This window comes from Apodemus sylvaticus, chromosome 17 (assembly GCF_947179515.1).
Source record: "Apodemus sylvaticus chromosome 17, mApoSyl1.1, whole genome shotgun sequence".
NCBI lineage: Eukaryota > Metazoa > Chordata > Mammalia > Rodentia > Muridae > Apodemus > Apodemus sylvaticus.
In genome coordinates, this window is record NC_067488.1 from 68222115 (window position 1) to 68237452 (window position 15338).

The following is a 15338-nucleotide window of genomic DNA, read 5'->3' on the forward strand; positions in this document are numbered from 1 at the left end:
TGGCCGTAGAACCTCTTAACAAAGTCCATCTTAGGGATCAGTTCTGTCCTAGATGAGCCCTGGGAGAGATCCAAGAATCAGACAAAGATTCGGGGTGAGTTCAAGTATGTAGCCCTAATTAATAGAAATTATAAGCACTACCAGCTGAGGCTTAGTAACGAGGGATTAACTGTGGTTGGGCCTGCGCTTCTTCTTAAAGCTCTAGCCATGAAGCTCACGTGAGCTCTGAGCTCGCTCTGCATTGGTGTACCTTCTTACTAGTTGTTGGCTAAATAATCTCAGCAGTGATACATTTTTATTTCAACAAAGTATCAAGAAGGGGAAAAATGTTAATTTTAATTCAGAGGTATTGTTCTCAGAGCAACAGTTCCATCCTTTCTTCCCTTTCCTGGCCCCCACCCTTTTCTTCTCCTCCTCTTCTGAAACGGATCCATGGCTCTCACATGTAAAGATAATGCTGTCCCCCTAAGCCCCCTTTCAGCAGTCCCTGGGTGGAGAGGTCTGCCTGCTCACCTTGACCTAGAGGTAATAACTACCTTCGTATTCCTCCACCCTCAATTATCCTGACACCTCTTAAGCCTCCTCAGGGCAGGGGACAATACCAGAGAACAATTTGGTTAAAAATAATAATACCCAGGAATAATTTGCCCCTGTTTTATGGGTGGGGAGAAAGATTCCAGTGAGCTCAGCTGCATCATAATCTTCTTATGGAAGATGTAGGCATGCGAGGGATTAGAACTCAGGCTGCCGGCAGTAGTGAAGCCATTCAGACACACCCCCACCAGATCCCACAGCAAATAAGGAAACCAGTGTCAAGCGTGGCAATCAGGATAGTCTTGGCAACTTCTCTGAGCTATTGGAAAAACAATCCTAGCTTGTCAGGCAAGGCGATGATGCACTGGCAGGCTAGAGTAGCACGTATTGGGAGATCCCAGTTCATCAGGGCTCCTGTGATCTACCCTTTGCCTCCCTCCATCACTCCTTTGGCACACATCCTGGTGGCTGCAATGGCCACACTTAGAGGGCTGACACCCGTTCCTTCTGTGCTGGATCCCCGGGAGGGAGAGGGCATATTCTTTCAGTGTGAAGAAAAACCTCACTGGAGAGGTAGAGGTTGGCATTCAATGGGTAGGTGAAATAAGTATCTCAGAGAGGAACCACACAATCCCCTTATGTTTCTGTGGGTGACAGGTGCAGGTGCAGGTGTAGGTGCAGGTGCAGGTGCAGGTGCAGGTGCAGACCTGTAAGGCAACTACTTGGGAGGCTGAGGAAGGAGGATGGAACTTCAAAGGCTGCCTGGCCTATAGAGTGAGTTCAGTTGTAGAGAGAATATCTTGTGTATCGTGTGGATGCATCGCCTGTCAATTAAAAAGCCTACAGCCTATGGCTTAGGCAGGAAATAGAGGTGGGACCTTGGGAGGCAGAAAGAATTCTAGGATAGAGCTGGGTGTGGGAAGATTCTCCAGGAATATGTGAGGAGACGAGGCATGGTACCTAAGCACAGGTAACCAGCTACGTGGCAGAATGTAGGTAAAAATAAATGGGTTATCGTAAGTTACGATTCTAGTCAGAGAAGAGCCTAGCTACATGGCCAAGGTATTATAAATGTATTTTGAATCTGTGTCTGAGAGCATCATCCCTCATCCAAAGATATTTGGATATTATAATTGGTCTGGTTCTTTGGGCTTCAGGTGTATGTTAATGATCTCTCTCTGGACATCTTCCTCGTGTCTCCAAATCCTCCCTCTTTCTTGATGATCGGAATCTCCTCTCTCCTTCCTCTAGTTGGCAGACATCCTGCCCTATTTATCCTCTATTCTGGCCAGCCATTGTGTGATCAGAGAATAAGTGGCAGGAATTGTTTACACAAACCTCAGACAGGAGATTTTTGGTGTAAGCATTACAATGCCAATTGAAACAATATGGGAGGGCAAAGAGATCAGCATCTGAGTAACACAAGGGTAGACTTCAGACAGCACACAGAACATTACACCTGTACATAGTCACCTTGGGTAATCCGATGAGACGCTGTCTTAAGATTCTCACTAACCCCTTAGTAGTTTAGTTGTCTGACATGTATCTGCAATACTCTAGGTTCTGTTCCCAGGTCCCATCCTGCTAAACCTGAATATTTATTACTGGAAACCATGCATTATAAATTACAGAAAAATCTCATAATTGTGGTAAGTGTTTCTTTTAAAATAAGGAAAGAAATGTCAATTACTCTGTCAAGGTAATTACATAGTTAGAGGTATAGGCAGGATTTGAACTCTGTTCTTCCAAATTCCATGATTTCAGACAGGCTTTCTGTTTTTGTCAGACTGCTTGGGTGGCATTTTATCGTGACCGAAGGATTTTTAGTTTTGTCACATGCTGTGGGACTCACCACCGATCCGGGAGGCAGACAAGTGTTTGACAGATCAGAACAGACTTCTGGTGTTGAATTGTGGTCCAGGGTTACCCAGGCCAGCTGCACTGGTGTAGGTCTCCTGAATTCCAGCCGGCTTTCTGCTCATTCTTGGTTTTCTTTCCTGTTCTCATCCTTTGATGAGATAACTTCGTTAGAGCACAAAGTTATCTTAACAGCCAGGGAAGAAAACAACAAATTCCTTCCATGTTCCTGGAGGATCCTAATAGCAGCAAATCCTACACTGTTTATTATGTGTCCAGCTCTACACAAAACCTTTAAACATGATTACATTTACTCACTTAATGTTTGTGTACATGCAGGCGTGTGGGGATGTCAGAAGATCACTTGTAGAAGCTGGTTGGCCCAGGGCTTGAACTCAGATCATCAAGCTTGACAGCAAGCTCCTTTAGATGCTGAGCCACCTTGTTGGCCTCCACATCAAACAGTTTGTATTTTACTTGTTTAATGCTCACAATGGCCCTGTGAAGTTGCTACCATTATTAGCCTCATTTTATAGTAGACAGAACTAGACACTGAGCAAATTTCCTTAGATTAAGAAGTCAATAAGAAGCAAAGCTGGAACCCAGCCAGGCAGATGGCCACGTGTGAGCTGCGGAGCACAGGAGTGAGGATTGTTGTCAGGGTCCTTGACTTCTGCCCTTCTGCCTTCCATCAGTCTTCTGCTTGTTATCAAACCATCTTGCAGGCAGTCCAGACAGCTCTTTTATGGTGAGTCTAGAGTCTGACTTTCCTTCTGTAAGAAAGCCTGGATGTACCACGTGTGTGGTGGCTGGGTGTGAAGGTGAGCTGGCTTGTGTGTGTGTGTGGAGACAGTGGAGCTCCTGGAAGTAAGAGAAACCATTCATTCATGTCCCTGTTCTGCCCCCGAGGGTCTTCCAACCGCCCCCCCCCCCCAGATGGAACTAGATCTCAGTTTAGATTTTTAAGCTGGAGATTGCCACCTCACATGGAGTTCAGTGACTGAATATGAGGGTCATGAAAAATTTGTCAATAAAAGGTTTCCGAGCTGGGCAGTGGTGGTGCACACCTGTAATCCCAGCACTTGGGAGGCAGAGGCAGGTGGATTTCTGAGTTTGAGGCCAGCCTGGTCTACAGAGTGAGTCCCGGGACACCCAGGACTACACAGAGAAACCCTATCTCAATAATAATAATAATAAAAAAGGTTTCTGAAAGCACAATGACAAAAAAATTAGCTAGAAACCAAACCCTAAATGAGTCTGAGCTGTTTCTTGCAGTGTCCCCTGTGCTGCATGGTGGCCTTCACTGCAGTCTCACTTCTGAACGTATTGAATATGTTGTGCTTTGAATGCTGTCACGCCACACCACACCAAAGGATGCAGCCCAAAGCCCTTTGGTTCAGACTCAGGACACTTGTCCATCACAGTTTGCCACATTTTGCTCTACACACAAGGTTTTCTGCCTTTATGGGAACATAAGTGCCGCATCATGGAAAGCAAACACTTCACGTATTTCCTCACTGCCGTCCCTCAGCATGCCTGTATCAGCTGAGTTATCTTCAGGTTGTGTTATGTCAAAATGTTTGATTTTAAGAACTCATGTTTGAGCCAGGTGGTGGTGGAGCACACCTTTAATTCCAGCACTTGGGAGGCAGAGGCAGGCGGATTTCTGAGTTCGAGGCCAGCCTGATCTACAGAGTGAGGACAGCCAGGGCTACACAGAGAAACCCTGTCTCTAAAAAACAAAACAAAACAAAACAAAACAAAACAAAACAAAACAAAACAAAAAACCCCCTCATGTTTGAGTTGCTGAATTGGGCTTCATTAAGTATGTTCATTGGCGTTTGGCTTTAGATGAGGGCAGACTTGCCAACAGTTTCTGAAATGGTTCTAAATATCCTTCTTCCATTTTGTACCATGTATTTATGTGAAGAGGTGGTCTCAGCATTGATGATTATAAAAACCAAAATACCACTTAATTCTGAAAAATTCTGAAGATCTCTGTGCCCTGCCATGTCAAATGTTTAGCTAAGATTTCTCTCTCTCTCTCTCTCTCTCTATATATATATATATATATATATATATGTATTTGAATATATATTTGTATATACTCACACATATATAAAAACATGTCTGTCTCATTAACATGCAAATTTTCTTCTATCTTTAACATATGATAAAATTATATGTATATTAAATTATTGTTTTAAAAATAAATTTCTTCAAGATTTATCAGTAAAGGGTTGATTTGTGTTTCTACCTTTATACCTTGGGTCATGTAAAAAAAATGTCTCTAGTACAAAACAGCCTGCAAGTAGAAAAGGTTCAAGATATTCCAGCCCAAATAAAAGCCTCCTAAATGGACTATATCCAAAGGATTCCCTGGGGTGCTTTCTATAGGGACAGACACCCAAACTCTTTTGCATATTTTTATCCAAAGACTGGTGTGGGAATAGGTCTAGGTGTATGTAATCTTAGACCTCTAGTCGTGAATCAGTTGACACTTTTGTGGTGTGTTACCCTGGTATGCTAGGAGCTGGAGAGCCAGAATCGTTGCAGCCAAGCCCTTCCACAGAGAAGCACAGAGCCTAGAGGGTGTGGGCATAGGAACAGAAGGGGGTGCTCACTAGACCAGACCGCAGAGTGGGAAGGAGATCCTAATACTTTGTTGCCACTAAATTGTACTGTAGCAAGTCTTTTGCTACTTTGTGAGTTCTTCTTTTGTCTATCTTTCTCCATATTTCCCCACCCTTCTCCTAGGCTTTCAACCCCCTAACACTAGATAGGAGAGAAAAAAGGACAGAGGGGAAAGGAGGGGCAATGTTATTCTTAGAATATTGCCTTCTGATTAGGGGCCTCAAGTTTCTTGGGGGCAAGTTTGATCTTTGCCATCAGGATATTTAACTTCTTGTTGTTATTTCTTTGTGCACAATAACTTAACTGTGACCAACAGCCATTAACAGCAACTAGCCACCAACCCACCCACAGCAACCAACAAACTACCTCTTGGAGCCCTAGCATTTATGTATCCTCCAAGAACTCCCCAGAATTTCCAACATCACACAATCACAGAAACTATCTGCTGATGGCAAAATTGTACTCCTGCTAGAGCGTGAGTCGAATCATAGTCACCTGCTGTGAACAATCCGAAGCAGCCCCATATACTGCACCTGGGATTAAAAACAAAAACACATTCTTATAATATTTCTGTATTTCTTAAAGAAACCAAAATGACAAAATTGCCACTACAGTGTATGCATAATTCTTATCTCAGGAGGAGACAGGTCCTTGAACTGACTCTGCTACCCAGGGGAACTCTGTATTCTGTCCTGTCATGCTTCTGGATTTAGGAACCACATGCTATTAGGATGGTGGGGGTGGGCCTACGCTGAGACCTTCTGTCTCCAAGCCTCACACTTCTTGGCTTTGAATTGTGAGCTTGCATTCCCCAGGGTCTAGACACTTGGGCTCTATTTAGTTTCTCACAATGAACACATCTTGCCTTAAACTCTGGGTCTGCTTAGATGGAAACCCTTGACCACAGAGGTAGCAGACTAGACCCCCATGTCAATGCATTTCTCATGGTCAACTCCTCTCTGAGTGCTCTCTGAAACACAGGGCACAGGTGACATGCTATGAGAAGGCAGTGTCTGGCAATGAGAGACACTTGGGCACTATGGGAGTGCCATGGGACCTAGCTCATAACAAATCGTTCAATGAATTTAGGCCTGGGATTCAGTTCCCTGGAAGAGGCTGACCAGTGCCAATGGCCCTTGTCATGAAGATCAAGGACCTCTAATCCTTTAGGGTCTATAGTCAGCTCATCTTGCTATAATGGGTTTTGCTTAACTTTCAAAAATTCTTGAGGAAATCACATGTTGGGAGGAGAGAGCTCGGCCTTCTGTCAACTGAGGCAGGTTTGTGTGGTTAAGCTAAGAAAGCAAAGCCATTTTGGCCCAGAGGATTATCTTTGAGGTGTGCTAAGAACCAAGAAGTAACTTGTTGCCTGTGAGGCAAACCAAACCCAAGATGACTCCCAGGTAATTGCTTACCTCTCCTTTTGCCAAGTCAAGCAGCCTGGAATATAAAGGCTAGCTTCCCCTGTAATCCCCATCCTCTCCTCAGCCCTTTGCTGTGCTAAGTCATTGCTAGCTCACTGCCACACTCCTCACTATGAGCAGACAAGCCTGCAAGAAATACTTCAGCTGTGGGAGCCAGGGCTTCTCTGGCCACTCAGCTGTGGTATCTGGCAGCAGCAGGAGCAGCTGTGTGGCTCGCTCTGGGGCAGCCAGTGGAGGGGCTCGTGGGTTCCGGAGCGGAGCAGGTAGCTTTGGCAGTCACAGCCTTTACAGCCTGGGTGGCAGCAAGAGTATATCTATCAGTGTGGCGGCTGGTGGCTCCCGGGCTGGTGGCTTCAGTGGAGGGCGTGGCAGCTGTGGCAGTGGCTTTGGAAGCGGCTATGGAGGTAGCTTTGGTGGTAGCAGAGGAATGGGAGGTGGCTTTGGGGGAGCTTCTGGATTTGGTGCTGGTGGCCTTAGTAGGCCTGGTGGCTTTGGCCCCGGTGGCTGCCCTGGGGGAATCCAGGAAGTGACCATCAACCAGAGCCTCCTGCAGCCCCTCAATGTGGAGATTGACCCCCAGATTGGGCAAGTGAAGGCCCAGGAGCGTGAACAGATCAAGACTCTCAACAACAAATTTGCCTCCTTCATCGACAAGGTGAGGGCAAGGCCCAGAGGCATTGTGGGTGTTTGGGCTCCTAGGGGTTGGTATATGAAATGGCCAGGGGATGTCTGGTCCTTTGTCTGTCCTGTGACAGTCTGTTTCTGGGACATTGAGAACACCTTTCTTGTTCTTTCTGCCCTGTCTTTCCAGCTGTGGAAGGAGGGAAGGGTTCTGGTCTTAATTTCCCTGTAGTGTTGAGATGAGGGGCCTAAGTCTGCTTTAGTTCTGAAGAATTTAGCTACAAGCCCAGAAACAGCTTACTTGCTCTTTGACAAGTATTACTAGATACTTTCAGCTAGCAACCAAATGACCTTGCACAAATCTTGAGATGGCTTCTCTGTGTCTTCACCAGCTCCTTACCTAGCCAGGGATATTATGCCTCTGCCAGTGGTGAGTTGAACTGTCCATGATGGGGCAGAGCACGCTGGGTCCAAGGCAGAGATGAGCCCGGGGTTTGGTGTGAACCTTGTCAGCTGCAATCTCTGAGGATTCACTGGCTATTTTTACCACCTTCATGGAGGCAGAAGAAGCTTGTATGTAAAGACCAGCTGAAAGCCATTGTAGTCACACTGAACCACTCTGGCTTTATTTTGAAGAATCCCAGCAGACATAGGTAGTCCTGGGTTTGGCTGTTCATTTTGCCACTCTGTATGCACCTCACTTTTGGTGACTTCATGCTGTCCAGGTGGTTGAAATGGTTAAGGGACACAGAATATATGAAATCAGGAGTTATACAAAGTACCCTCCACACACACACACCAGCTCTCTCTTTTCTAATCTACACCTTCTCCAAATTCTGAAGCACAGAATCAAAGAACTGGGCCTGCTCCCTACCTTTCTACCCTTTGCCAGGTGCCAGGTGGAGAGCTGTACCATTCCTCCCTTGATGCAGGTGCGCTTCCTGGAGCAGCAGAACAAGGTCCTGGAGACCAAGTGGGAGTTGCTGCAGCAACAGACCACAGGCTCTGGCTCAGGGCCCCAGAACCTGGAACCTTTCTTTGAATCTTACATCAGCTGCTTGCACAAGCAGTTAGATTCACTTCTGGGGGCTAAGGGGAGCCTGGAGGGAGAGCTGAAGAGCATGCAAGACCTGGTTGAAGACTTCAAAAAGAAGTAAGGATCCCAATTGGGGTGGGGCGGGGGAGTTTTTGTCATTTGAATTTTCAAACAGATCTTTGGTTAATATTTTCTGATAGGTTTATTGAGTGAAGTCTGGCCAAGTAGAAGCTGGGCAAGTGGGGAATCATGCTTCTGGGGCTGATCTTTACACATTTTTTAGTGTCTGGCAGGTTCCCTTCCTACATCAGCCCAGATGAGCAAGAGGGTTTCCTGAGAACTCCATAGGAATCACCTAGAAGGTTATCAAAAGGGGCACACTCCCGTGTTCCAGTTGCTGCTATTTTGAAACAGTGGGTTTGGGTCAGAGCTGGGTCTGAATGCTCCTTGGCCCTGGTCTAGGGCTGTAACGTGCGAATGCATTCAGTGTGCCTGGTCTCTTGATTCTGTAGCTTCACTCTGCCTCCTTCTTATGGTTCCAAGTTTGAGCTTACACTTTAGATCTGTGAGAAGTTAACAGGGCCTTCTGAGGTTGGGTGAAGCTCTAGACATCCCCAGGAGTCAGGACTCACATAGAGGGGTAACCAGCTCCTGGGAGTTCTTTCTTCCACCAATGTACAAGTGGGTGTCACCTGCTTGGTGACAGGCTCCAGGCAGGGCTGTGGGAATTCAGGAGCTAGAATAGAGTTTGCTGTCCAGCTTGTGTAAGTGAAACTATGGCAGGACACCTGAACTTTTCCTATAGGTCCGTCTGTCTGTATGTCTATCTGTGTGGTAAGGGCAAGGGGCACATGTGCCACAATTTGGTGTGCAGAAGACAGGGGGTCCCCATGGGAGTCCCCATGACTCCCAAGATAGAGTCTCACTATGTAGCTCTGGATGTCCTGAAACTCCCACTCTATAAACCAGGCTGTGCTCGAACTCACAGAGATCCACCTGTTCCTGAGAGCTGGGATTAAAAGTGTGCACCACCATGGCCAGTCCAGGGGGCAACTTTGGAGAGCTCTCTTCTACTGTGTGGATTCTGAGGATCTATCTTGGTGGCACATTTTTAACAGAGAAGAATCCCATAGCCATGATACAGTCAGAAGGCTTGAGTTCCATCCTTACTTTACCCCAAATTCCTCTACAATTCCACTGTAGTAAAGGGAAGCTGAAAAAGAAACACCAGGTGGGGACACTGGCTTCTTCATTCTCCTGTGAGTGCACTGACTCTGTGAAGCTGGTCAAAGAACTCAACCAAGCAGACAGACTCCTGACTCAGCCACAGTGTGCACTCTTCAGCCTCTCACCAAACTTGGAGAAGGGAGCACCAGCCCCTGAGTGCTAAGACGTCTCCAGGCAGCATGTGTTTTTGAGGTTTCAGCAAAGCAACTGTGTGTAGCATCCTTGTTAAAAAATTTTGAAGGATTTCAAGATGATGGATGGTAGGAGAGCATTGACCCCAGTGTGGTGACACTATGGGCTCTGTGAGACTACATGGTCATGTGCCAATGGAGCTGATGTCACACGTCTGGTCAGAGATTCTGCAGGAACATGTGGGGCCCTCATCTTTTCCACTTCTGTATTTTATATGTGGGTATTTTGTCTGCATTGACATCTGCACACCAGAAGAGGGCATCAGATTGCACGAGCCTACAATTATAGCCACTTTTGAGCTGCCTCATGGGTGCTGGAAATTGACCCCAGGACCCCAAGAAGATCAGCCAGAATGTTTAATTGTTGAGCCATCTGTCTATTTCTGAAACTACTGTCTCAAACTGTGGCTCTGTCTGTTCAGGTATGAAGAGGAGATCAACAGGCGTACTGCTGCAGAGAATGAATTTGTAGGACTTAAGAAGGTGAGCAGGAGGTGGGGTAGACCCAGAATCCCATTGCTTCCCACAGAGGAAGCAGAGTACTGCTGTGGATGGGGCTTACTTCTTACATTCTTAGGAAATTTTGAGGGAAGCAGTTCATCTTTAAACCCTCCTGTAACTAGCAAGCTAGTTAGTAACGTGAACTAATGAATATTTACATGTAGCACTAATCAAGTGTTTTTTAGCCTACACTATACCCTACTTTGTTTCTGTTCTCTTTAAAAGGTAAAGTGAGAAGTTACATTTAGGAGGGTCGGGGAGGGACGAGAGAGAGAGAGAGAGAGAGAGAGAGAGAGAGAGAGAGAGAGAGAGAGAGAGAGAGAGAGAGAGAGAGACTTGGGGGGAGGGAGCAGGGGTAATTAATTCTCTAGTCTCTCTTGCAGGATGTGGATGGAGCTTACATGAGCAAAGTGGAGCTGCAGGCTAAAGTGGACAGTCTGACAGATGACATCAACTTTCTGAGGACTCTCTATGACATGGTGACTCTTTAGTTTGCTGCTAGAGATTGCCCGCTAGCAACTTTACAAGCATGCTAGGAAACAGGCAGCATACCCACAAAGAGACCTGCAGGATCTGGACCCCTCTTCTCCCTGAGCTCCACAGTTCCCAATCACAGTCAGCTACTAAATAATAGCCCTCTGTCCTGTGTTCCAAGGAGAAGTCACACTTGGGCTCATGAGCTGGTGTTTACAGGCAGATACACCGCTCAGTTTTGCAATTTGATCTTTTTTTTTAGAGCCTTTGCTGGCATGCCTTAGTCTGTAGCCTGACCTGAAATAAAAGCTTAATTTTCTACTGCCCCATTATTTAGCTCCATTTTCAGGCATCTCTGCTACTGGAGAAGCCCCGGCATCATTTGGGATCATGTTTCCTGTAGGAGCTGTCCCAGATGCAGAGCCATGTCAGCGACACATCTGTGGTCCTGTCCATGGACAACAACCGCTGCCTGGATCTGGACAGCATCATCGCTGAGGTCAAAGCCCAGTATGAGGACATTGCCCAGAGGAGTAAGGCTGAGGCTGAGGCCCTGTACCAGACCAAGGTGGGACCCTTCCATTCATCCCTAAGCCTTATCAGAAATTTGCCCACACTTTACAAGGCTGTGCTGATCCTTCATCTCTCCCCTGACAGCTTGGGGAGTTACAGACCACAGCCGGCAGGCACGGTGATGACCTCAAGAGCACCAAGAGCGAGATTATGGATCTCAACAGGATGATCCAGAGACTTCGAGCAGAGATTGAGAATGTCAAGAAGCAGGTGTGGTTAGGCTCCATGGAGTGAAGGCTTGGGGCCTGGGAGAGAGGAGGCAGCAGCTGAACTCCTCTGCACAGGGTTTTCTCCATTCTTTGGTGCAGTCAGAGCTTCCAGGAGCCTCTACTTTCTAGCTGTTTCTCCTACAGCCTTGGGTGCTTGGAATGTCAGTACCTAGGGGAGAGGGTTGCCCATTCTGATCTGCACAGCTGATCTGACAGCTGCAGGGTTGGTCTTAGGCACTCAGCTGCACTGTGTAGCGAGGTTTTTGTTTGTTTGTTTTTTGTTTTAAACATTTTACACAAACCCAGTGGCTTCCTTGTATCACTGGAATGAGGTATAACTCTAGTGTCTACTTTGTATCACTGCAATGAGATAGTCAGGGAAGGGAGTTTTTGTTTTAAACAGTCTTGCAAAAGAGATAAAAGGCTAAAGAGACCACTGAGATTGTTCCAGCTTAGGAAAGCAGATGTGTTTCTTTTCTTAATGAGTCATGAGTTGGTTTTAATGGACTCAGGATGAATTAGTCAAATTGTGACATTAGCTTGACTTGTGATCTCATGCCTTGAGGAGAGGGAAGGAGAAGTGATGGGTGAAGAGATTGCTTCCTGGGAACTATCCAGTGTGTGTGTAGTAGACCTATACTAACTTTGTCTTTTATTTTCTGTCTCAGAACACCAACCTGCAGACGTCCATTGCAGAGGCTGAGCAGCGTGGTGAGCGGGCCCTCAAAGATGCAGATACCAAACTCCAAGACTTGCAGGTTGCTCTGCAGAAGGCCAAGGAGGACATGGCCCGGCTGCTGCGGGAGTACCAGGAGCTCCTGAACACCAAGCTGGCCCTGGATGTGGAGATCGCCACCTACCGCAAGCTGCTGGAGGGCGAGGAGTGCAGGTGGGGGCCCTTGGGGGCCAGTATACTCCAAGTGTGGTTTTATAGTGACCTGTAACATCAAAGAAAGAGAGAAATAATAGGAGAGGACAAGTTGAAGAGACAACAGCAGAGGAAGTGATTAAGTCCACTAGTTACATCACTTATATTGTCTAATTATCAAAATGATCATGGACATGGTATCAAATCACATACTTCTATTCATAAATGTGGTAGGAAAAGCACTTTGAGGTTGTGACAAAAGTTATAGATTACGACTGTCACCTGGAACTTTCCAAGAGGAAAATAGTCTATGCCAGGGTGTCTCAGTAGCCATTAGTCTCTCCAGCCCTCACTTCTGTCCCCCCTCCTTCCCTCCCTCCCTTAACCGTCCTTCCTTCTCTTCTTCCCATCTCCCACTATTTTTTTTGTTTGTTTTTTGTTTTTTTGAGATGGGGCCTCACTGTATAGGCCCAGCTGATCTTGAACTCCTGATCCTTCTGCCTCAGCCTCCTGAGTGCCTGGATTATTGGCTAAGCTTCAGTGCCTGGCTCCTTCCAGGGTTTGAAATGGGCGTAGTGTAACTGAGGACCAGAGTTTTACACATTGAATCTACTTTCCATAGCTTCATGTGGCTGGTGGCCACCCTACTGGAAATTTGGTATGGATAGCTTTTCAAACCCAATTGCTAGGGCTGAGTGTGTATGGGGAAGTGTGTGACACTTACATACCCCTGAAAAATGACACAGCATAAAGTGGCAACTAAAGGCTTAATGAGGGCACTCCACATGTGAGGGTAGTGTCAAGAGACAAGGGTCATTCTACTGACCTCATGCATCTTTGTTCAGAACCTTTGCCCTCAGTCAGATCCCAGTGTGATTGAGGAAGGAGAGACTGAGCATGGGAAGAAGGGTCTCTGCTGAGTCTCTGTGGGGAACAGTGAAGATGAGTCAACTGAGAGTCATGTGATGTGAGGAGTGGTCAGCACAGCGGGCACTGTGACTTGGGGCACATGGGCATTCCATGTCTGCTCAGCTACACGTGCTCCATGATCAAGCCTAAGGCCCAGGGAGGTGGTCATTGTGAGTGGGGAAATTTCAAATACAGCATACACCGTGCATGGGTCCGCATCTCATATTTTCTCCACGATCACTACTATTACTGCCTCCCCAAGCCCCATGTCACCCCAAGCCTCACTGGGGAGGCTTCCTGGAAGAGGAAAGTTGAGTAAACAAAGGCAGGGCTAGGAATAAGGAGAGGGAAAGGGCATACAAGATGGATGTCATCAAAGGAGCCGGCAAGAGGTGAGGAAAGCTAATCCTGTGAGGGGGGACAGTTTGCTTGGAACAGATCTTCAGGGTGAAGTCTGGGAAGAGGAGGACATAGAGTGTGGTGGCCAGAGTGCTGAGAGTTGTAATTGCAATCAGTCTCCTTCTCTGGGGGTCATAGAGGTGGGAACAACCTTGGACCAATCTTTCCCTTCTCAGGGGCTGGGCCCTAGGAGGGCAGATGGGAGGATGTGGTGCCCAAGGTTATGAGCCCTCAGTTCTTTGTCTGGTGATGCACTAGAGAAGTAATTCTCTCCCTCTGTCTTTCCAGGTTGTCTGGAGAGTTTCAGAATGCTGTGAGCATTTGTAAGTAGCACATTTGACAACCTTCCCTGGGGGCTGGAGATGGTTCAGTGGGCACAATCTCTTGCTGTGCAAGCATGAGGATCTGAGTTTGAATTCTCCACCATGGACTTAAAAATTGGGTGTGGCCATCATGCCTGTACCCAAGTATTGAGACTGAGAGGCTGGATCCTGGGAATGGTCCAAGCAACCATCCTTGCTAAAATGATAAGCTTCAGGTTCGGTGGGAGTTTCCATTTCAAGGGAATGAGTTGGAGACTGACATGTTTTTTTACATGTATGTGCATGGGCACATGCATTTGGCCCAGTTCACTCAAGGCATTCCTGTGATATCAGCCACTTCCCAGTTATAGCTCCGTGCTGCACCCTTCATGTAAGCTGTGTGTGATGCAGCTCTCTAATCCTTCTGCTTGTGGAGCGTGCCCTAGGTTGGACAACCAGAAATTTTGTGAACACTCCAGTACCTGTTCTTCGTTAGGACACTAAAGAGCCAAATTTGCTTGTTATCTGCAAGCTAATACCTCAGAGCAGGGCATGGCTGAGACAGTCAGCCTCCAGCTACCCAAGCCTTTCTCCTGAACTTTCTGTTCCCCTGTAGCGGTGGTCAGCAATGTTTCCAGCACAAGCAGCAGTGGAGGCTTCAGAGGGGCCGGTGGCATCAGCTATGGAGGGGACAGCAGTGGCAGAAGCAGCATCAGTGGCAGCAGCATCAGGGGCAGCAGCAGCAGCAGAGGCAGCAGCGAGAGCAGGCTTGGCAGTGGGGGCAGCATCTCTGTGAACCAGCAGAGAATGGGCTTAAACTCTGGTGGCAGCCAGACCTCGGTAGGCAGCAGCTACAAGTCCGGCAGAGGAGGCACCAGCAGTGTTCACTTCTCTCAGACCACCAGTTCCAGCCAGCAACGCTCCAAGTGATCCAGGAACCAACCATTCCCACCTTCCTGCCTCCCCTGCCTCAACCTGCAACAGCGTCCGCACTCCCATCTTCTTGCACAGTTCCACCCTGCTTTAACTCAGGTTCCTTGGAGAAGGGGCTGAACTCTTTGCTCCTATATCTTTAAGTCTTCTCTTAAGTCGGGGATGGTCCAGCTACTAGTCTAGGATGATGGCACTCCTGGAGAAGAGCCTGTGATGAATCTGAAATGTGGTCAGCAACACCAGAGGCTAAGCCTTCCTGAGCTTTCTGGTCTAGCCTAGTCCATTCTGGCCATCTGTCACTCACAGGTGAAAGGGTCAAGGCTTCCAAACTGTTGGTTTTCATAGCACTCTCCTCACATCTGGCTCATCTATTCCCTTAAAACCTTCTGAGCACTGGGTCTTTCTCTTATGGAAAGTTGTACTCCCTCTTCTCAATAAATCGCAGTGTGCTTCACAGATCGGTGTTTGCCTTTTATTCAAGGACTCATGGAACAGATAAGGTTCAAGAGTAGAGCAAAATTAGGTCTTCTAGAAAACCAGAAGTAGGTATAAAAAACACTGAGTTGATATGGTTTCATCTCTGTTCATCTACTTGGGCTCTTGGGGATAGGTCTATACAAGAGCATTCATTGTGTTAAAGTGGGGA

At 47.1% G+C, this 15338-nt stretch overlaps 1 protein-coding gene across 1 annotated transcript; it reads left to right on the top strand.

Annotated features, from left to right (window-relative positions):
• The first annotated feature begins 6561 nt into the window (after positions 1–6561).
• Positions 6562–14689, top strand: LOC127667536 (keratin, type II cytoskeletal 2 oral). The gene is made up of 9 exons (XM_052160599.1): positions 6562–7104; positions 8003–8223; positions 9947–10007; positions 10409–10504; positions 10903–11067; positions 11157–11282; positions 11950–12170; positions 13746–13780; positions 14376–14689. The coding sequence occupies exons 1-9, from the start codon at positions 6562–6564 to the stop codon at positions 14687–14689; spliced, it is 1782 nt and encodes a 593-aa protein (XP_052016559.1).
• The last annotated feature ends 649 nt before the right edge of the window (positions 14690–15338 follow it).

Coding starts and splice junctions, on each gene's coding strand:
- LOC127667536 (XM_052160599.1), top strand. CDS start 6,562: ATGAGCAGACAAGCCTGCAAGAAATACTTCAGCTGTGGGAGCCAGGGC. Junction 8,224..9,946: donor GTTGAAGACTTCAAAAAGAA/GTAAGGATCCCA, acceptor CTGTCTGTTCAG/GTATGAAGAGGAGATCAACA. Junction 11,068..11,156: donor AGGCCCTGTACCAGACCAAG/GTGGGACCCTTC, acceptor CTCCCCTGACAG/CTTGGGGAGTTACAGACCAC.